The 24378-nt window shown below is 44.0% G+C and overlaps 1 protein-coding gene across 1 annotated transcript; it reads left to right on the plus strand.

The window, feature by feature from the left end:
• The first annotated feature begins 16093 nt into the window (after window positions 1–16093).
• On the plus strand, window positions 16094–17213 carry LOC119285947. The gene is made up of 2 exons (XM_037565274.1): window positions 16094–16521; window positions 16602–17213. The coding sequence occupies exons 1-2, from the start codon at window positions 16191–16193 to the stop codon at window positions 16862–16864; spliced, it is 594 nt and encodes a 197-aa protein (XP_037421171.1). The 5' UTR covers window positions 16094–16190; the 3' UTR covers window positions 16865–17213.
• Window positions 17214–24378: the final 7165 nt, after the last annotated feature.

Consider the following 24378-nt stretch of genomic DNA (forward strand, 5'->3'; position numbering starts at 1 on the left):
CGAAAGTGTCTGTTGGGTTGGCACGAATCGAGACTGGGATTTGTCACTCCGTGTAAACGGAGAGGTATCTCTGGGCCCACTCGGTAGGACATCATCATAATGTGCACAATGTGATAAAGGAGTTGATCGCGGGATGATGTGTTACGGAACGAGTAAAGAGACTTGCCGGTAACGAGATTGAACAAGGTATCGGATACCGACGATCGAATCTCGGGCAAGTATCGTACCGCTAGACAAAGGGAATTGTATACGGGATTGATTAAGTCCTCAACATCTGGTTCATCCGATGAGATCATCGAGGAGCATGTGGGAGCCAACATGGGTATCCAGATCCCGCTGTTGGTTATTGGCCGGAGAGTCGTCTCGGTCATGTCTACGTGTCTCCCGAACCCGTAGGGTCTACACACTTAAGGTTCGGTGATGCTAGGGTTATACAGATATTAGTATGCGGTAACCTGAAAGTTGTTCGGAGTCCCGGATGAGATCCCGGACGTCACGAGGAGTTCCGGAATGGTTCGGAGGTAAAGAATTATATATAGGAAGTGCTATTTCGGCCATCGGGACAAGTTTCGGGGTCACCGGTATTATATCGGGACCACCGGAAGGGTCCCGGGGGTCCACCGGGTGGGGCCACCTGCCCCGGGGGGCCACATGGACTGTAGGGGGTGCGCCTTGGCCTACATGGGCCAAGGGCACCAGCCCCTAGAGGCCCATGCGCCAAAGGGACAAGAGGGAGGAGAGTCCTAAAGGGGGAAGGCACCTCCGAGGTGCCTTGGGGAGGATGGACTCCTCCCCCCCTTGGCCGCACCCTTCCTTGGAGGAAGGGGCAAGGCTGCGCCCTCCCCCTCTCCCTTGGCCCTATATATAGTGGGGGAAAGGGAGGGCAACCAGACCTAAGCCCTGGCGCCTCCCTCTCCCTCCCATGACACATCTCCCTCCTCCTGCAGCGCTTGGCGAAGCCCTGTTGGAATCCCGCTACTTCCACCACCACGCCGTCGTGTTGTTGGATCTCCATCAACCTCTCCTCCCCCCTTGCTGGATCAAGAAGGAGGAGATGTCGCTGCTCCGTACGTGTGTTGAACGCGGAGGTGCCGTCCGTTCGGCGCTAGGATCATCGGTGATTTGGATCACGACGAGTACGACTCCATCAACCCCGTTCTCTTGAACGCTTCCGCGCGCGATCTACAAGGGTATGTAGATCCACTCCTTCCTCGTTGCTAGATGACTCCATAGATAGATCTTGGTGACACGTAGGAAAATTTTGAATTTATGCCACGTTCCCCAACAGTACATGCATTAGTCAATTATTGATTTATTTATGCCATTTTTAGTGAGATGGATTCGTTATTTGACGCAGTGATGATAGCATTATAGCTAAAAGAGTTTCAGTTTATAGGAGTTGGGTCGCTGCGTGAGCCGTGTGGTCTGTTTTGGATTTTTTTTCGCTGTTCGTGTGGGATAAAAATGTATCCATGGCATATGTATGTTGTGTTTCTATGATTTTGCAGGTGAATGAGATTCTTAGAATACTGTGATCTGTATTATGTAGTTTGGATTTATATGATTTCTTTGAGTTAAGTTTCTAGGTTTGTTATATGGATGGATGTAGTGATTGTGCATGACGTTCTTTATGTTGATATATTTTGTTTCGAGGGTAATTGAGCATTTTCATCCATGTTTTTTTCCACAAAAACACTGTCTGCAGGGTTAGGATTGGGAAGGCACCTGAGGAGAGGGAGATGAACCCTGATAGGAAAACAGCACTTGAATTGTCAGTTCGCGCTTATGCAGAGACAAAATCTGGGCCAATTGTCAATCCAACAATTGACACATCTTTTGACTCGTTGGATGAAGCCTATGAGTTCTACAACCTCTATTCATGGGAATATGATTTCGGGGTGAGGCTTGCGAAAAGCAGACTGAATGTTAATCGGAAGAGATGTATGCAAGAAATAATGTGTGCTTGTGCGGTATGTGCACTAATATGTCGATAATCAATATTGCATTTTTTATTTTTTTTCTTCTATAATATGATCTGTTATTTGGTTGCAGTAATGCGCTAGATAACCTTGGGTAATCTGTAGCTAACATTTATTCTGTACTTGCTACCGTGTCTGCAGGGCAAACCAATGAGGGAAAACAGTCGATCATCAAGGTGCGGGTGTCAAGCCATGATTAGATTGCTCCGTTCAAATGACAACGGTTGGTACATACCAGAGTTCAAATCTGGCCATAACCACCCGCTGTCTGTGACATGTGGAGAAAAAATGCATTGGAAGTCACACAGGCACATCGATAGATACACAAAGGATCTGGTGAAACAACTCCGTGATAATAATGTTGGTCTTGGGAAGGTTTTCAGCATTGTGGGGAGTTTTTTTGGCTCAGTTCAAAATGTGCCATTTACCAAGCGTTCATCAAAGACACTGTGTAGGAAGCTGAACAAGGACCGGTCAGACTCTGACGCTATGAAAACAATGGAAATTCTGGCTGATATGAAAGCAAATGATCCAGACTTCAATTACACCGTGCAAGTAGATGAAGACAGCAGGATAAAAACACTCATGTGGGTTACGAGTAGGGGGTGTGATCAGTATAGGTATTTCGGTGATGCAATTACATTTGACACAACATACAGGACCAACCTATATGACATGTCGTTTGGTCTTTTCGTTGGTGTCAACAATCGCTTCCTGAGTATAGTCTTTGGAGGGTCATGATGAGAGATGAGAAAGAAGAATCTTTCAAGTGGGTGTTCCAGGAGTTCATACGTATGGTTGGTGGGAAGCATCCGCAAACCATACTTACAGACCAAGCGCGCTCTATGGAAATTGCAATCGAGGCAGAAATGCCAAACACAGTACATCGTTGGTGCAAGTGGCATGTCCTGAAAAAAGCGAAAGAGTCAATGGGTGTGCTTTGGAGCAAGAACAGTGAATTCAAAATGGAGTTTCACAAGCTTGTACATCACATGAACGCGGAAGAGGAATTTGAGCAAGGGTGGCAGCAGATGTTGGACAAGTACTCACTCAAGAAACATCTGTTTCTGACGCAGATATACGAAGTCCGGCATAAATGAGCTAAACCATATTTCATGGGTGTCTTCTTTGCTAAAATGACGAGCACACAAAGGAGTGAGAGCGCAAATCACCTGCTAAAGGGCTACGTGCCTCCAGGATGTCCAATGCATCTGTTCCTCAAGCAGTTTGAGAAGCTTCAATTTGACCGACAATCTGAAGAAAGCTTCTAGGAGAAAAGAACATCACTGGTAAAAATCTTCATCGTTCCCCCTACATTTGTGTTCATTGAAAACGAGTGTTTAAAATGTCCTACTTTCTCTGTAAGCCTTCATACTTGAAAATGGTTGTCATCCTAACAATTGTGATGTGTGTGTGTGTGTGTCTATTCCGTTGCGGAGTGGTGTATCTCTTAGATTTAACCTTCCGTTAGAGAGGCATGCTAGCAAAGTTTACACGAGGGCCATGTTTGAGAAGTTTGGTGAAGAGTTGTACAAATGTGGGGCACATGTACTGGATGCGATTGTTTCTAGGAGGATTTATAAGTCGACACATGTTGAAGCAGCAAACAGAGAGAAATGGAGTAAAGTCGAGTTCAAAATTGAAGTCAGTGAGGATGAAAGTTTTTTCAGCTGCGAGTGTGGCATGTTTGAACATCTGGCCTAGTGTGCTGCCATACTTTGCAAGTTTGTATCCTTTGTGATGACTAAAAAAATCATGTTGTCGCTCCGTTTGTCCATATGAGACTAGTTGATTGATGTCCAGTATAATATTATGCAGGTGATGGTTCACTTCCGTTTGGCAAAAATACCTGAGAAGCACATAATGAAGCGCTGGACAAGACAGGCTCGTGACATTCTCCCGGAACACTTGGCCAGGTACCAGAAAGACAAAGGGCCTCCTGCTAGTGATACATTCAGGCATCACACTATGTACATGAAAGCTCTTGATTGTGTGGTGCTTGGTGACAGCAATGTTCAGTGTTATGAAGTTTTCATGAATATGATGAAGGAGGTCCATGCAGCCCAGAAGTCTATGGATATATAATCATGTTTGAAGGTGGGAGCCAGCACATGACCGATTATAAAAATAACAAATGCAATCTTGAAACAGTCCTGCTGTATTTGGGAGGACACTTCTGATATAGCTCCAAGCAAAACATTTTCAGCTGCTTTTAGGCTATGTGTGCCTTTGTCGCTGAATGATGCTGCCATTCGAGTGTACTCGGTGCAGGCTTCTGATGGCTCGACGCCTTCGCCGTTTATATCGAATTCACCAGAGGGGATGCCAAAAACATAATTAAGCTTCTGTTCGGACAGTTCAAGCACGCCCTGTTCCTCAAGGTTGATTGTGCAGGATTCTACATGCACTCGGTCCATTAAAATAGCGCTATACTTCAGATTAATCTTCTGCCATGCCTTCACCTCTAGAAACCCCCCAAAACCAGTCTCCATAAATAGCTGCCGCTTGAAATCACTGAACTTGGCAACAACCGAACCAACTTTGAGCAATGAAAGCCTGGAAGTAAAACATGGTGTCCCTGGTAATCCAGTGAAACCACCTGAACCATCCTCGTCGCTAACCCAATCTTTCAGGGATTGGTCACTGTTTTCTACACGATTAATCACCATAGCAGCTTGTATCCCGCTAAATAAATCTGTCATCCTCACTTCTCTAACTGCCTCACAGCAAAAAAGCAAAAAAACTTCTGCCTATGCGAACAAAAGCGAGCTAGGGATGAGCAAAACACCACGAACAGAGAAGGATACGGCAGCACAACGTGAAAAACAGAAGAAGGGGACGAGGGTGGGTACCTTTCGGGAGAACTCTTCCGCTGCACGCCGCACACCGCCGGCCAAGAATCAACCTCGACGTCGCCTGGACGCCCGGGGATGAGGGAGTCAGTGCTCCGGCTGGCTCCTTCAGAAGAAAAGCAGGGAAAGAACAGCGGGGGCTGGAGAGATGAATGCCGAGGGCAGAGGTAGATGGAGACAACTGTGGGTGAGGTGACGGCGTAGCAAATTCCAATAAGAGACATGACTCTGAAAAGAGAACCAGGATGCGCGGTGCAAAGTTGATGCACATCAGCGGGCCTCATGCATAATAACTGAACTGGCTAATGATATATCTATGGTTATTAGCGGCCGTCACACCTAAAACCTGAACGCGTCGTCGACTTGAAATGTTCCAGCCAAGTGTTTAAATTGTGTTAGATAACCATCATCACATGAAATGCATCATGGTAAATGTACTGCACGCACGGGGCACATCTTACTAACCCAGACACTTGTTAAAATCATGGGCAAGACCTGACAATTAGTGAAACAAAACAACTTATTTGGTTCAGTACAGCGAACTGTACCTAAAGAAAACCAATTTGCGTGTTAGCTGGTTGTCAGAATGCCACGTCGTCCCAATTGAAGAAAACTGTGAATCAGCAACGTTGCTCCACAGGGAAAATGCACTTCGTACATGTGTCCGCCGTCCCCGGTCGAACATGCACAGCTCGCCAAAGTTCTGTTCGTACATGTCAGCTGCGAGACAGAGGCCTATAGACTTTTGGATGTGCGTGGGACCTGGCTCCTCTAATACAGGCCAAAAATAAATGAAATATGCAAGGGATACGCGGCGAGCGGGAATCCACATGGCGTTTTCACGGCCTTGATACCGGCCTGCCTGGTGCGCGGCCGCTGTGTTCGCATTTTCCGCCTAACTCCAGGCTTCCTGCTGGGGAAGTCACGTACGGAAAATAGAGAAACGAAAAGTGTTCCACTTATGAAACGTTTTCCAGATCAATTAAAATAGGGTTTGCGGATTCAATAAAGAAAAAACACACGGACCTTTTGTAAAAGCGGCACGATGGTGAATCCGACAAACTCAATATATGCGTTATTATTAGGAAGAGACTAGTACAAATGCCCGTGTGTTGCAACGGGCGATGAAAATCGCAAAACCTACTCCGTGTGCCATCATGCACCATTTCTTATGTACTGATAAACACTGGGTGCCCAGCTTACAGAGAAAGGTCGCAACTAATTTGCCATTTAAGCTAATATTAAAGGACAGAGGTCCGAGGTGAAGATTCAGAAAAATTGTGCAAAAACTTGTCCAGCCTAATAGAAAGGTTGCAGCAAAAATTTGTCATTCGAGCTCCGAATAAAGAAAAAATGAAAGCGAGCTCGCCTGAAGACATGAAGAAGCCACCCTAGTGTCCTTCATCTGGCGGCTGCAGCAGGTAAAGCAATACGAACTGGATCCCCTTTCATCCAAATATTACTTAGTAGGAGCAAAAAATAAGGTGCTTCCATGATGATCTTCTAAAAATTAGAGGCGTAAAATCAATGCAAGTTACTGCAAAGAACAATTCAGTTAGGATATGGGAGATCGACTCCGCTTCTTGCTCGCAGAGGGGACAGATTGTTGGGCATTGCATATTTTCTGCTACAAACAAAATGGCAGAATAAATAAAATAAAATTGTTGACATAAAGAATTTCCAATTCACTGATATTCACAACAACGCTCATTACAACATATGAACTCAAAACCATTATTTTAGATAATGCTGAGGTAAATATAACACTTGGCAAAAAACCAGTAATGCTGAGGTTTTCAGTGCAAGCATCCTCGTATTATAAGGACATTGTAGAAAAGTAGTTAATACATCAAATATATAAACAACCAACCTATGGTGCATGGAAGTGTTAATTGCCAGTTGAGATTCCCCAAAACTATGAAACATAATGCGATGGCCTGTTTAAAACTTTTTCTAAAGTAAAAAATATTTCAAAAAAAACAGACATCACAATTTTTCATATGTGTCACACACTAATGTTTAGCGTTTGTAGTTTTTTCTAAAGATGGTTGACAACATATTCAATACCAGTTGGTCAAATAGGAACATATAGCTGTGCATTTCCACTCGACACAATATCAGTTCTACAAAAATGAATCCATACTTAAATATTTATCATACTTCCAAACTTCAAATTGCTCATTGTTGAAATATTTGACAGTCTGTACACAATCAGGGCAAGATTGGACAATTGGTGCTAAAATTGCAATGTATGTTCAGAAGGGTAGAAAGATGGATCACCAGATTAGTGGACAGCCATGGGATGACCTCATAATTCAGAAGGGAGCCAGAGTACAGATATGATGAAAACAAAGCACAGTGTTTATACCAAGTGGAACCAAACTTGTAGGCAAGTACACTTGACACCATAGCGATCCGTAAATAAGAAGCAAAAGCCCAAGGAAAACAGAAGTCACACGAAGGACTGAGAATAAGTGGCATAAATTACCAAAAGCAACCAACTATCCAATAAAGCGGAGGCTGAACATGGTAGACCATGCATCTTTTCATTTAAAACTTGTATTGCCAGGAATTTCTCAAGAATTTTGTGCAGAACAACGATTTAGTGTTTGCTTATATATATACATCACCGGTACATATAATTGTTAGCTAAAGTTCTCTCAACAACCACTATTTGTAAATTCAGTAAATTTGTACTGAATTGACAAGGATCAATATGTAGCTGAGCACCCTCTCATATTGATCGTTATATCTACATATACACTGCAAAAAAAATAATTCCAGATTCAACGAAGATGACCAACCAACAATAGGGAATGCCCTTGATGGACACGAGGATCCAAGCATATGTCACAAACTGCTAACATGTTCAGGAATTGATTGTCTCACAGATCCGACAAAATAAGCCCGGCCTCGCTTGTCTCTGATGACATGACCATGGTCGCAACCAAGGCAACAACTCTCTCTGGCGGCCATGTCCGAACAACAACAAGAGATCTCGCGGGCGTCCCTCTGCTCAAAAACCTTTAAAGCATAAGCATTTTTTGTCCCGAGTATGCACCATATGAAGACCTTATCTCGGACATGCTTTTTTTCAGCGTGACAGGTAATTCATCATCATGTATAGTCTGTACAGGAAATACTACCTACTAAGTGTAATTGCATAAAGTTACCCCTATGCTAAACATCACATTAGTTTGTATAACTGCTAATTATTTTTATCACATCCTGATGCGTCAATAAAACCAAAAGAACATTAGCTAAAAACAAATAGAAGAACTGGACCTGTATTTGTGAAAGAAAAAAAAGCAAGATGAAAGCAATATACAGTTTTTGAAGAAATTGAGTTGCTGTGAACTCGCTGCATGTGTTCGCCTCGACTCGGCCAGCACGTCAAACGACGACCCTTACCATCACATCTATCTGCAGCAAATCAACATGGTGGATATAGAGGTGAGTGGCAGAAACTTAACTGATGGACAGATAGCAATGACTCTAATACAGAACTGCTCTAACTGAACAAACTTTGGAGCAAGGGGAGGCATCTTATCCCAACTCTTTCACCCTGTATGTGTGCCCCTGACCACACTGGATGTGCGCTCCACCTCACAGTTGGACGGATGTTCCTGGCATGGTCTTCTGGCTTGTCGGAGCAACCAACCACCGGCAAGCACGGATCTGGCATGTACACCATCAGGTCACAGCAGAGAGGCGACGGAAAGCAGGTAGCGTCGATGAGCAGGAGGGTAGTGGAGGAGAGAAAGCCACTCAAGGTCAAGGGCCCGCCCCGACATGGCATTAGTCGTCGTCGTACTCAAGTAGCTCCAGGACGCAAGTAAACTGCGGCCGCCGCCGGCAGATTCGTCAAGATGCGCGGGGGGAGTGGGGGAGACGCGGCCCCCGCCGAGGCTTGCGGCAGCGAGTGGCGGTGGCGGGATGTGCGGCGAGAGGTTGCGGGGAGCAGAGGGCAGAGCACACTATCCAGGAACATGGATCGATGTGTCTGTACATTGGTAGATGTAGTAAATCGTGTTTCCCTGAAGGTGATGAAGAAAGAGGGGGCGAGATCTACATCAATGGTTGCTGGCAGGCCGGGGCCCACCGCCGCCGCACGTCAGGCAAACTCTTTGCCGCCGTCTGGTGGTGCCACACCATCACGAACTCCCGCCGGCGCTGAATGGCACAGCAGCAGGACATGGACCTCGACGGTGCCGAGCGCTTCGTTGGAGGATCCGTGGAGGTCGGCTTATTCTTTCTAGTGGGATAGAGGAGGAGATAAGAACGTGTTGGTCAGCCCATTAACAAAGATGAACGTGTTTGAATCCTGGCGTGGAATTCGGCCGAGGAAGGCGGCAGCGCCGCCGCCGGCGACGGGGGTGCACCCGCTACGCGGGTGGGGAGGGATGAAGGGGATTGCCTGTGATGCGTTTTTTAAGGACCACGGGTTGAATATGCCAAACTACATGGATGTTTATGCAAAAACGAAACGTTTGTACAAATGGACTGCGGATTGATTACTAAAAACCACAGACACCTTTATGTAAAAATGTCACGACGGTGAACCCGACAAACTCAATCCATGTTTTATTATTATATATATATAATACTAGCACAAATGCCCGTGCGTTGCAACGGGATATAGCAAGTTTATATGACACCCTAAAAATCATCAACAACTATCGTCAACATAAATATACAGATCCTCTGCTATCCAACCTCGACTGGATAAACTTGTAGTGGTAGATAGTTTAACATGTGCTACATTACCATATTCTGTCAGAAGTATAGCACAACAAACATCATAAGTGATCCAAGTTTTCGCATGCACAAGTGCAAAATACTGTAAAAATGTATCCTTTAACCATACAAAAATTTCAGGGATGTAAAACTTAGAAGCTGCGACAGATTGACACTCACCTGTTGTTTTCAGCAAAAAAATGTTCTACAAGATATGCATAGGAACCTTCCATGTGGATATGGCACTTTGATCGATACTCTCAACTGCGACTGGAAGATATAGTACTCTTTACATATGTTAGGCATTTTTAAGTTAATTTAACCAATTTACAAGCCCCGTAAATCAAGTCCTTCTATTTCTTCCATCAAGCCTTGTGTGCAATAATATGAGCGCATGAAACTCTATCGTCTATCGGTATTATACAATAAGCGTAGTATAATTCATGGTTGCAACAATATGAGCACATGCAACTCTCTCTTCATTTATCACCAACAAGATAAAAGCCTGGCACGTAATGATCTAGTGAATGAAGCAGGATTGACTATGGCGAATGAAAGAAATTAAGCTGGAATCATGCTCATAAAAATTGTATAAAATGATATATGCAGATCGTCCTCTTCCCTGTGAGAAAAAACACTGACATGAGATTTTTGAAGCTCTGTTCTTAGTGCATGGGATGCAGTAAACACCAGAAAAAATAGCACAGATCAGAGGTGAAAATATAACCACTTTATAAATGATACCAAAGGAATCAAAATTATTATAATATGATAATAATTTGAAGTTTGGAAATTATTCTACTCGAACAATTGTAGCATGCATGCACTTTCTCTGAATATATGCAATGTAATTTTGTTCAAATAATGTGCAGGCAGGAAATACAGTGCTTCCAAAAATCTATACTATGATCAGTAACTTGCGTGCAATTCTTAATAGGAAGGATAGGTAAAATCACATGATCAGCATAGAAGACAGTTCAGGCGCCCGCTCGAAACCTGTCGTTTTAGTGCTTTAACAATGATGCGGCATCCTAAATGTGAACATCAGCAGGTCCCCACCGGATGAGGCAGCTCCATCGTCCTCACGTGCCGCCGCAGGAGACAAGCGGTTGCTCGGATCCACAGACGACAGATGTGGTGGCGACTGCCTTGTAGAATGGAGCCAGCCGACATGCATCGGTGCCTTGGGTCATCATGCAGTGCCTCCGTCGAACCATCCGCGAGGAAGCCCATCCAGCCGCTTAGGTAGCTAACCCACCTTGTGCTTCAATCAATCAGTTGAAAGTTTGAGACCAATCCAGCTGCCTCATCACTTATCATGCAGGCCTCAATCGATCCGATGTCCGCAAGGAAGTCGATCGAGCTGCTTAGCTTGCTAGCTAGCGCGGTAATTCTCAATTGATCTGTCGTCCGCAAGGAAGTCGCCTTCGGCCACCAAGCTGCTGCTCTGCTGCCTTCGCCAGCGGCTGGACCCTGAGTCCTTGACCGTCCACTATTGTCGCGTCTCGCCGCTGCCTGCTGCAACGCCAACTCTGCCTCGTGCGTGCCCTAGCCATCGCCTCCCGGATCGAATCAATCTGCAATTGTCTCTGTTGCACAAACTCGTTGACATCCACCGCTGCCTGCATCGCCCACGTACATGCTTCGTGAGTCTTTCTCGTTGCTCCACGAGTTGACTTTCGAGCCCGATTGCTTTGTCGGTTAGGAAATTGCATCCAGATCTCTCGATCTTCCAAAGCGCCCATATACCTCCAAGTTTTCATGCGTGCGCCTGTTGATCATGTATATATACTTCCAGCTGAACAGAAATCAAACGAAGCACCGGTTGATTTGGGAGGCAGTAGCTCGTGGATGATTTAAAGCAGCGAGAATAGGAAAGATTATATCGGGAGGATCGGGAAAGGAAGATCGGATCGAAAGTAACAAAACAACACGACGTAGCAAAGCAACGGAGGACACCCCTCATAAAAAACAGCGAAAGCGGGAGGCAATCTGTGCGAGCTTGACGGATTTTGTGAGGGCGGCGGCCTGCTGCGGGTGGCGGCCCTGCCGGGGACAACAGATATGGAGCAAGCTGTCGTCCGTTGTGGTGGGGGTGAAGGCTCTACAAGTCGATGACCTGGAAAAAAATATTGGTTTCCGTCGTCTTGCAGAGTTCTTCAATACGAAGCCATCGTCTGCGGGAGAGAGCGACGTGGGACAGTCAAAGATGTGTTAATAGTGCGAAGGGACTTTACTTTTTTACCTGCCTCTTCTTCATCTAGAATTGGAATCGTGTACGGGTTGGAGTTGTACTCATATACGGCTTGTTTGTCCTGCGTATGTTGGACGTGCCATGGCTTGTCTGTCCTATGTACGTAATAGATAGATACACGGGTAAAATAGTACCATCTTGGATGTAGAAAATAATATAGATGAAAAAAAACTGAAAGCGTAAATTCACGGAAGGAAGCGTATTATGACGGTGAACCCATGAAGTCAATCCGTGCTTTATTATTAAAAAAAATAAAAAATAAAAAAATAGCAAACATGACCGTGCGTTGCAACGGGAGAATCACACACTCATAGCTTATAAGTATGCTTTAACCTCTCCCTCCCAAACACACACATGTCCATGTCTTCTATTTCAAGATGACTTTCTCAAGGGAGGCTCGAATATTCTCTCTTTGGCATGCCCTCTCCTCCGTTGCTCCATCCCTCAATGCGAATAAAACCAAAGCCGAAATCAATCGTCCACCCTATTCGACCCTTCTTGTTCTTGAGGCACTCGCCCACTGGGAAGGAAGCTCAATAGCTCATATTTCTACAACCACTACATGGTTCATCGGTGCTTCAATACGGAGCCAACATCAATTACCATAAATCAGAATTGGCCGGGTCAAAGGGTCAAGATTCACATTCGACGAGATTGAGAACGCCTAATAGGAACTTTCAACAAAGATTAATTTCCTTGCATAATTTTCCACCTTCCTCCATCCTGCCACTAATATAATATAATAGGGTAGAGTGAGAAGTTAGTGTTGGAAACAGGAGAGATTTTTTTGATCTGATTCTCTATCTTTGCTTTTGATTCCATTCGGATTCTGACTCATCGTGTCGAAGACGGCACTCCACCACAGCCACATCCGGACGATTTTGTCTGGCAAAGATTATCACCTCACAAGACCCGACCTAAATTGTAAGAGCAGGAAAAAAACTACAGCATGGACCAATTCACAAGAGGTTTCGATCTAGGGTTGATGTTAGCAAACAATATGTACCCTCGTGCTTTCAATTATTAACCCAGCTGTCGTATGAATATACTTGGTTCAGAGAAAAATCAGTATAATTTCTTTTTGAAAAGAAGATCTAAAGCATACTGAGTAATAATCAAACATCGGGTTTTTAAGGATGAGCGTAGATCAAACCTGCATGATTCCCACATTAACTTAGCGTGCAACAGGAGATACATACGTGTGTATGCAGAGGCCAAAGCGAACATTAGCAGATGATGAGCTGCCGCAGGCGAATACTTTTTCAACTCCTTGCATACGTACATGTAGAGAACAAACCAAACATGATGATGTGATGAAGCTGCCGCCAACAAAATTACTTGTCGTCGACTCCTCGCATGCATGCGCCTCACGAACGCTTCACCTTTCGTTGGGTAATTAAGTGCCAAAGAGACGTTCATCAACACCACGACTTGATCATGACTTGATCAGGAAGCGCCCTATGACTGTCTTTTGCATGTACCTGATGAAACACTGGGCTGTCAAATAGAGTTCCGGCTCGATGGCCGGAGGGGGTGGGTGTAGGTGCTCCGGTGGTGCCTGTTATATGCCTCCTCGTCGATGGTGTTGGTGAACATGTCCACCGTGGCTCCGCGCCGGCGAGGTCGACACCAGCTTGACATCGGAACATGGCTTCCTCGCCTCGCCGTTAGGCAGCTCGATGGCCTAAGTAATCATCCGACCAGCACTGATCATGATTCATGGCTGTGGATGAAAACCGTGGGCAACAGAGTAAGGACAGTACATGCAAACAAAAAGTGCGTCTAGGCATATCGATGAGAATCAGGTTCAATACCATGGCGGTACTATACCTATACGATGTATTTACCTGACAATATCTATGTTGAACTCGTAGAGGAGCTACTCATAGTTAGAGAAGATGAGCGAGTTGGCCTCGGAGGTGGCGATGATCCACTCGTACGCAGTCTTCAGGGCTCGTGGTCATTATACAGTCATGCTGGATGTTCATCCTAGCTGAGTGCTCTTTCTCCAGGTGCAGTCCAACCAGCATCATCGGCAGGACACAATGAATCCACCAAGCACTGCTGGTTTGCGGCCACCTCTAATCTGTGGCTCTACGCCGACGCAGCGCTCGGTCATGGAGCTCCGTCGTTCCTTCGCGCAGGACTGTGATCGTGCAGGCCTCAGATTGTAGTCGATGTAGGATCCAGCCGCGGGGGCTCGCATCGGCGGTTGAGCTGATCGACCTCATCGACGAAACCTTGAGTAGGCGAGACACGGATCTCGACGTCAGATGCATCGGAGGTAACTATCGCCAATGACCTAACCCACCGTGATCTCCTTTTCGTCTCAAATAGGTACAAACAGAGACGGTCAGATTAAGGAAGGGATATTATTACACGCTAGGATTCCAATCCGAGTTGTCAAGAGTTGTTTTCCTTTTTTAAACGTATTGTGACGGTGAACCCACGGAGTCAATCCATACTTTAATTATTATTATTACTAGAAAACATGCCCGTGCGTTGCAACGGGAGAAACAAAGTATCACACACCTTCCCACGGGTCTACAACCTCTATTTCAAAATGACATATTTTCTAAAAAAAGTAGTAGCTAATCTAAAGTCCATTATCTTGATACTAACTTGTTAGTTCCTTTTAAAAAATTAGGATATTAGTTCTTCACCTTTGAATAGTACCTTCCGTCTTCTTCTGCCTAACGTCCACCCATTCGCTAGTATCGTGAATATAAATCTCCTAATAATCAAGTTACACAGATAAAATAAAAATAATGATAAAACTATCAAGCTACTGGATGAGTTGAATTACCAAAAAATCTAGCAAGAACTATTCTAGTGAAGCTATTCTCGTTATTTATTCTTAACTCAAATACCAAAACTCTATAGAATAATGTAAAACTATGTCTTCATTTGATTACAGATATCCTACTAAATAGCAGATTAAATTATTGTGACCATTTTCTTCTAAAGAAAAAGAAACATAATTGTTTTTTAGAGGAAAATGCATGCATTGTTGCTCACCTCGTCCATCCCATGATAAGAAACATAATGGTCTCGGCGATGAATGATAATGTGGCAAACTTGTGCCTGTACCTGCCAACATTCTTGCCGCCTCCTGCACCCGGTGCATGGTGCCTTCATCCCTGACGAATGAGGCGGCTAGTGCCGGCGGTCATGTGGAGCTAAATGAACTAAATGGATTTTTTTAGACATAAATGAACCAAATGGATAATTAAGTGTATATCATTGATGGATCAATTAACAATATGATTCTTTGGGACCCTAGTTCGGAACTTACAACGTGAATTCTAGTCAATTAATCAGGTGAACAACCTTATATTTAGATTACCGCACTGATAATAAAAATATCGTACATGTGGTGCTTATTTTGAGTTACCGACACCCGACATAAAAATATGGTATACTTCATCGAACGTCCAGGAATGTATCATTCTGTCGTGTGCTAAGCGTGAAGCCCTTATTCTGTTGTGATATATGCAGGATTCTCAAAAGTTTGCAGAAATCTATTGTTGATTTAAAAAGGACATTGATTAAATTTTGCATCATAAATAGAGCATGCATAGCTACTCAAATTAATTTAATTAGCTTCAAGATAAACATCTAAATATATGTGTTTTTTTCTCACCAACCCCTTTTAAATATTGTGCAACCATTTTGGCTTGCAGTTTAAATTTATATTAGCCTACTATGATATTCTGTCTAAATCTTTTTAGATGACTATCATTAAGTAAAGTTAATGCTATCCTACATATAGAATTATTAATGTCTTCAAATCTTGGTGGTACGATATAACAACTTCACGCTAGCACGAACGGACGAAATTGCGTACGAATATAAAGTAGACGGAATTACGATGGTAAGGAACGCTTTTTTTATTAATAGGTATAGATATACTAAAGATTCACTGAATTCAACTAAACATTCTACACATTCTATTGCAAGGACACATAAAGCGTGCATGGTTTATTATACACTTTTGTGAATCAGGATCAGAAGTGCCTGGAGACAATTTATATTCGTTCGACGTGCAGCCTGTATTTTTCGTTGTCTGGCCTAACCTATGTATATATATTATTCTTTTAGTTTTGACGGCTAGTGAGTTCGTGAGAAAACAGAGACGAAATAATACTTGGTCATTATTCTGTTTGTTTTTTTGAGCGGTGGTCATTATTCTGGTGGCCCCAGATAAGATTGTGTAGTGCCAATCTATTTTTTAGTCAGTCTTATCTCAAGGCCCAGTCTACCTGGTGTCACTAACGCAGCCCCCCTCCCCCCCTTTTCATCCGCAAATTCCCCTTTTCTCCACTCCAGCAGCCGCCTCCGCCGTGCTGCCTCCAACCGCGCCGGGAGATGGTGCCTCGAGCCGCTTCAAGCAGGCCAAGCCAGTTGCAGCCCCTCTTCCTCCTCTCACTTGGCTTTTCTCTTCTCCTTCTTCTCTCTCATTCTCTGTTTTCGCCATGGACAACTACAGCACCCTGCCCACCGTCTCAGTCGGCCTCATGCTCCTCCGCCTCGATCTGTCAGCCTCGTCGCCGGAGCAGCCGGATCCGCCGTCTCCTGCCTGCCTGCCGTCGGGAGAGGAGGACAACTGAGAGGAACACCCTTTTTCTCCACTCCAGCAACCGGCCTCCCCGCGCTGCCTCCTCCAACCGCGTCATGAGAGCCGCCTCAAGCAGGCTAGGCATCTACTCCTCTCTCTCGCCTTTTCCATTTGCTTCTTCTCTCTCTCTCTCTCTAATCTTTGTTATTTCTCTTGGGAAGGGAGTCACCATGGAACATTACCTGCAGCACCCCCGCTCGCCTTGGAGCTCGCCGCCTCCGGCCACCACTTCGTCGGCCTTGTGCTCCTCCGCCTCGATCCGTCCGACCAGCCGCTGCCTCATGCCTCGCGTGCTGTCGGGAGGAGGACCCGAGAGGAGCGCCCGTTCGGACCGCGCGGATGGACGACGGCGCGTAGGCAGTGTAGAGCGCGGCGTCGCCCCTCACCTTCTCATCCTCCGCCGCGCTGGAAAGGGAGCAGATAAGAGATAAGATAACTGCATGCACTGCGGGTTGAATATCTCAAATGACAAGGGGTTGTATGAAAAAACGGACCGTTACTCAGATATATTCACATATAAATTCACTTAAAAAGGGATTGCGGGTTTAATTCCTAGAAAGCAGAAGGACTTTTCTGTAAAAATACCAATGACGTACGACCAGAAGCAGTATCTGCTTTATTAGTAGGTAAAGATAGCAAAAGAGCCCGTGCGTTGCAACGGGATAAAAAGAGCCTCTAGGTCATTTGTTCACCTTCAAATCAAGGTCACCTTGTGACTGCTCAATTGTATATACTCCCTCCATTCATCTATATAGGGCCTAATGCATTTTTGATGTAACTTTGACCGCATGTTAGAGCCAGAATATATGATTATGCAAGTTATAGACAAAGCATACTCTCAAATACGTACATGAAAGGTGCTTCCAATGATATAATTTTGACATTATACATCTCATATACAATTAATCTTAATAGTCAAAGACAATCTCGAAAAATGCATTAGGCCCTATATATGTGTGGATGGAGGGGGTAGCAGGTTTGCATTAAATATTAATTTGTCAACAATTTCTGGTATAGTTTTTCTTCTTGAAACTATAGGTGATAAAGATGTTAAATCGCTGAGAAAGGCATAATTGAGGATAAAAAAAATCATAGAACCAGACATCAAAAAATGATAATCACCATTGAGTAATCACTGTGCAAGAAAGAGCAGCTAACTACCCTTGTTGTATGTAATATACAATGCATCAAGCCACTTAATATTTTTATGCATCATAATATCAATATAAGCCTATTAACAATTTGCATCCATGGTCAACAAACAGCACAATGAATTACTATAGGGCATCCTCGTTAAAAACAGTCAACATGGAAAGATTGCTCCACTGATCATACATATATATATAAAACCTCTTGGGCTCTCTCACCTGTATGGGGCGGATCGAGTTAATATAAGAATTCATCTTAACTGGCCACGTGGGTTTCTCTGCTACTTCAGCATGGTGTCTTTGATGATCCGCCATGTATGATTTATCTTGTGCAATGCAATTTTTTGACCGAAAAGTGAAGAAAATATATAGTAGTCCGTACATTGACGCATGCATAGATCTCTGATCATAATTATCACGCATAAAGGTTTTACCAATGCATGGCTATTGTGTATGCACTTGTTTCGCAGGACTCCATTACTCCATAACGTGCGTGACCTTCTACAAGTAGGCCATCCTGGTCGCGTCCACTGACATGTTGAGGCTTGCAGCATCAGCTCGTTCAACTCATGTTAGAGCCTAAAGGCATACCCGATCAGTTTGGCGAGGAAGGCTGCCTCGTGCCCAACGTGGCCTCGAGGGTGGCGACCTTATTTACCACAGAGTGCCGAGATCTCTTGCACACAGCGATGCAGGACGCCGAAGCCTCCTTGAGCTCGGACAGCTAGATGGCGAGGCGAGCGGGGGGGAGTCGAAGGAGTACTTGTCGGGGGAATAATCGCCTCGAGTGTATCCTTGTGATGGTGACAGTGGCAACGGCGGAAGAGAGAGCTCACCGAATTCCATGGTGACGGATGAGGCCGTGCCGCTGTGCAAGTTTGCCTTGGCTAGGCCGGCGAGGTCGCACGCATGCATACATGTATGTTCATAGGTCATGCATGCATCGGTATGCTTGCTCTAGCCAGCTACCCGACCTGGATGGCGAATCAATGGCTTCCTGTTTCTCCTCCACTACTGCAGAAGGGACCAATGGAAGCATAATTCCTCCCCCAACCGTGCCACCTCCCGCGACCTTCTCATCGATCCCCTCCTTCCTGATTGGACGACATCTCCCCGAAGTGCGACTGGTGGAAGGCGTGAGAGGGGCCAATGATCTTGTGATTGGGGCTCGTACCGAGGTGGCAGATCGCATCGTGAGCACATGAGTTATCCGGGACAACGCGAGTCATGGAGGCGAGGACGGATCGCAGGCAAGGCCTGACATATGCTCAGAATTCTCAGGCGTATAGTTGGTTTTCTCCCCTGGCTGAAGTAATATATAGGTATGTGAGGGCAAGAGTTTGGATGCCGAACACTTCGATCTTGACCTCGGATCTGGAAAAAGGGATGTGCGGGGCGACGGAAAAAGAGGCAAGCGATTTTGTACTACAAAACGAACAACGTCGCTGGCTGCTTAGTCATGCGATCAGTCGTGGCTCCTAATTAACTGGGCCGGCCCATACGTAGCGATTGATTTCCGGAAACCAAGCACACGACGTATGAAGCGAAGATAAGGAGGCCAGCCACAAAGTTTGCGATGGTGGATAGTACCACCTTGGATGTAGAAAATAATATAGGTGAAAAAAACTGAAAGCGTAAATTCACGGACAGAAGCATATTGTGACGGTGAACCCACGGAGTCAATCCGTGCTTTATTATTAGGGATAGACTAGCAAACATGCCCGTGCGTTGCAATGGGGGATAAAAAATATCACATTGTGTTCATCGAATCACAACATGTTCGGCTAGCACATGCCAACATACAACATCAATTGGCATCTCGTCAAATCATGCCAAAGCGAACCAAACAGACCACGCAACACAACAAACAGGGGAGTCAATATGCATTCAAAACTTCTCGCATACTCAAAATTTGTTTCCTTTGTATGGGAACTCACCGTGCACTTGTGAATGTAAAAGCAAGAGGGAAAACACATGAAACCAATTGCAAGCAACTAAAGTACTTTCATGATTTCGAATAATTCTATGGAAAAACATCGTAGATGAAATCAAAGAAAAATGAATTATCTTTGCCTCTACGGGAATTAGTAGAAAAAAGAATGTAGCACTGCAATAACACACTTCAAGGCAAGTAACAACATTTAACGTACTTTATTTCTCCGTAGTACTTGTACTGCTCAAGAAAGAACTCTTTCAAAGACAAAATATGACACGTCAGTACCAAGATTTGTGCTCAAAGACGCAAGCATTCAATTGCAAAGACGCAGCATGGATAAATACCTTCACTCTTCCAAGTAGTTCATCATATCTCCGATGTCCTTCTTGCAAAAATCTTTTTCTACAGTTGAAAGGACCCTTTACTTATTTCAGTGTTCAAGCTCATTAACTGTTGAATTATACAAATAACATGCAAGATTTTATCTCTTCTGATTAAAGCATTGACAATAAAATCTAGAATATCTCCTTATTTGCAAGAATCTAATGCAACTTCAAGAATGTCCAATACACTCGTAATAATTTTCTCCTTCTGACTCAAAGATTAAGAAGTACTGTATACGATAGCATGAGGCCGAAGGAATCAAACACGACGTTGCACTGTTGCACGATAAAAAAATATCCATTGATTTGTGGAGGTGGCCAGCTTGTAAATACATCTGGATAATGAGACGAACAGTCCACTCATGGCCTAGTTATCACCCAGCAAGAGAAGCAACGATTCGCCTAATTCGCCTTGGCCACCCATATGAGGATCTGCAAGTATGGGTTGAGGAGCAGCATCAATCAGAAAGATCCAGCATGAATAAATTCGCTGCAATCTCACATGCCTATATAAACAGATCAGACTTGAACATGAGGACAATTTCTTTAAAAACAAAAAATATTGTGTTAGTATTGCTGAGCAGCACATGCACATACATGAAGGTTGCTCCTTGATTTATTCCTATGGTTGGATGCAAATGTAAAAAAAGACAAAGATGCTTGCCGAAGAACAATTCATAGGTACATAGAAAACCCAGATCCGACAAATGTGGCTGGACGTGGGCGAAGACAATTTGGTTCTGTATATCTTCAAACCAAGCAACTCTATATTCTTATCTTCAAGTAGAAATCTGGCAGTTTTTTATTTAAGCGTAAACAAAAGACAGTGTGACGGCAAAGTTGTAGGTTGAGCATCACCAGCATATAAGATTGCATGGCTATTTTATGCAACCACGGTGATGAAATTGACAACTAATTTTCTTAACCACAATAATATGCAAGAGAACTATAATTGACAAACTCAAGGTTCGTCCTGGTGTGTTGTTAGGTTGTGCGGGCATTCGCTAATTCGCGAGTGGCGGCATGCATGGTGAGGGAATTCCCTTGAGCTGAGTGCATGAGGTAAGTATGATAGGGCAGGGTGATGCATTTTCAAGATAGGGCGGAGTTGGCGTTCTGTAGCTATGGCTTACTTCATGTCCTGGCTAAGAGGAGAGTTCGCGTCTCTCTGCATCGAAGCGTACTCACGTTCTATTCCATACCTAGTAAAGGAAATATTCAACTTCAGTATGAAGTTATGAACAGAGTGAGATAAGAAAAATAGCAAGCTTTTGTAGAGTGCACAGGTACTTAATTCAAGTTACCATGGCACTTGTGAAGATACTTCCAAGTTACTGAAGTAAATCAAATAAAGTAAATACGATGGCAGAAGATCACATGGAACACACAGAAACAACATCTCCTGCGATGTGTGTGGTTCCTGACATATGAAATGTGCTTCTTTCACTGGTTGTAGCAGGGTTGGTCTCTAACAGAGCAAGTGAACTCACAAAGTTGATCCCAACTGAACAAAGGGCATACATACAGTGTATAACCAGTAATCAGAATCTATTTTAAATTATCTCTAGGTCTACTCTTTCTATTCAACTATCAGCGGGATTAACTATAGTATATGCAACTATTAAATAAAACTTAGAAATAAAATGTTGCATCAATTGCAATACATGAACAACACATGACTCCACAGATAGCATTCAGAATCTAGAAATAGACAAACTTAAATGCAGGTTCATCTATAAATCAAAATAAACCTATCTATATATTGAAATAAAAGAGGAATGATACAAAGATATTTTCACCTATGCCACCTGACTGTCTCTCATTTATCTTGTGCGTTTTCCCTTTAAAGAATTATGCGTCTACTTTGCCTATAGCAGCACCTTATATTTGAAATAGAATGGATAAACATACAGTCCCTTCCCAATTAACTAAGATTTGCTTCCCAATTAACTAAGATTTGTGAATTTGTACGTTAGAAGGATGATACTAATAATAAGATAATCAGAAATTTTGAAGAGTGAATAATAAGAGATCAAGCAGTCTCCCTAGTATTAATACATACTACACAAAGTTTCGACAGTATATGACAAACAAATACATGTGCGTAATCTGAAAGACAACCATGCTAGCATATTCATGAGACAGGGAAGACAGGATATGAAATCTGAACCTGCATCACTGTAGTGTTTAGGCTTTGCTTTCCTTTTTATACCATGTCCTTTATTCAGATCTTCCACATGTTCATCCCTATTTTTCATTTGAATAACTGCCAACATAATCTGTAGCTGATGGTCCATCTTTTCGAGTAGAAATTCAGAATACAGATGTGCCTTTGTCAGCAGCTCGTCCAACCTGCAGAATCGTGCCTTGAGATCAAAAAGCTTCTGCCTTGCTGATTCTCCTTTTCTGGCCTTCTCTTCTTCATTTACCTTGACAACGCCTCTTCCTCCTTTGTCATCACCTCTGTATTAAGAGATGGGGAGCGGCAATGCCTTTTCTCCTGTTGCAAATACTCATGCATTCTCGGTGTGCAACCCAACGGCTAACTCTATCTGCTCAGATTTCATGTAAATGCCATCATCAGTCATAGTTCGCCCAGGATTGCGGGCTTTCCATGATGGAATAGTTAAACTGAATTCATAAACACAGAGGGCTAAACCATAAATTTCAGACATCAAATACGATGAGCATGCTTCCCCCGCAAAAAAAGAGTACGATGAGCATGCTTAACGTGGGCTGGTAGATGGAAGAGCACGGATATTGGAAAGCCAAGGAGTGACGATAAAGCTTTGTGAGAAAAGTAATCACTATTTTTTTATCACTTGCAACACGTACAACAATTATTTTTTGCTTATTTTCTTGTGTTCTTACTCTCGCTCAAAAAAAGAACATACATGCTCTGGCGAGAGTCGAATTGCATGTACATCTCTAATATATACCCCCACCCTATGTTTTTTTAACCAATGCCTCTCTCTCCCACGAGTAAACGCTGTCATCGGCTCCAGTTCCCAACGTCCCCCATGCCACTCTGTATCAGTGTAAATACTTTCTTTTCTCCTTTGCAAATACTCATGCATTCTCGGTGTGCAGCCCAGCGGCTAACTCTATCTGCTCAGATTTTATGTAAATGCTATCATCAGTCGTAGTTTCAGACAGTCGCTGGACATCCCCACGCTGCTCTGTATTGGCGTAAATACTTCCTTTTCTCCTCTGGCGAATACTAGTGCCTTCTCAGTATGCAGCCCGGTGGCTAACTCTACCTGCTCGGGTTTCTAGCATGGTGTCGCCCTGGACATCGACACGGCCTTCCCCTGCCGGACTTCCTCGACTCTCTCCACATAGTTTAGACCATGCTTATTGGGCTAGAGAGTGCTTTTTTTACGTTTTCTCTTTTGTTTTCCAACCGGACGTGCTGTCTAAATTAAACATAAATAGAAAAAAAAAGAGAAACACGGGGGGCGCTAGGATTCAATCCGAGGCCACCGGGATGGGAGCTTGAAAATAAAAGTTTTTTGTTGTTGATGAGAAGAAGCAATCAGTTAAAAATATGTATCGTATTGTATTCGAACCCACAATCTCCGTTCCTGTCAAGAAGACGACAGCCAACGAAGTATGTATGCTTTTGATACAAATCTGGGTTCGCTATCCAATAGTCCCACCTCGGTTCTTTTCACAAAATTCCATCAGTTTATATACGTCTGCAAGTTGCCTAGCAGCAAGCCTGCAGAACCAAAAAACAACAAGAACGAAGGAATGACACGAGAAAAAAAAGAAGCACTATTAAGGAAAAGCCTACCAGCAGCGAGGGTTTTGGGCCTCTCAGTAGCTAAATTTCCCCCCTCACTACTACTAGTCTATCCCTAATAATAAAGCACGGATTGACTCCGTGGGTTCACCGTCACAATACGCTTTCTTCCTGTGAATTTACGCTTTCAGTTTGAATTCACCGTCACAATAAGCATGGTCTAAACTATGTGGAGAGAGTCGAGGAAGTCCGGCAGGGGAAGGCCATGTCGATGTCCAGGGCGACACCATGCTAGAAACCCGAGCAGGTAGAGTTAGCCACCGGGCTGCATACTGAGAAGGCACTGGTATTCGCCAGAGGAGAAAAGGAAGTATTTACGCCAATACAAAGCAGCGTGGGGATGTCCAGCGACTGTCTGAAACTACGACCGATGATAGCATTTACATGAAATCTGAGCAGATAGAGTTAGCCGCTGGGCTGCACACCGAGAATGCATGAGTATTTGCAAAGGAGAAAAGAAAGTATTTACACTGATACAGAGTGGCATGGGGGACGTTGGGAACTGGAGCCGATGACAGCGTTTACTCGTGGGAGAGAGAGGCATTGGTTAAAAAAACATAGGGTGGGGGGTATATATTAGAGATGTACATGCAATTCGACTCTCGCCAGAGCATGTATGTTCTTTTTTTGAGCGAGAGTAAGAACACAAAAAAATAAGCAAAAAAT

The sequence above is a fragment of the Triticum dicoccoides genome, chromosome 4A (genome assembly GCF_002162155.2).
Source record: "Triticum dicoccoides isolate Atlit2015 ecotype Zavitan chromosome 4A, WEW_v2.0, whole genome shotgun sequence".
Lineage (NCBI taxonomy): Eukaryota > Viridiplantae > Streptophyta > Magnoliopsida > Poales > Poaceae > Triticum > Triticum dicoccoides.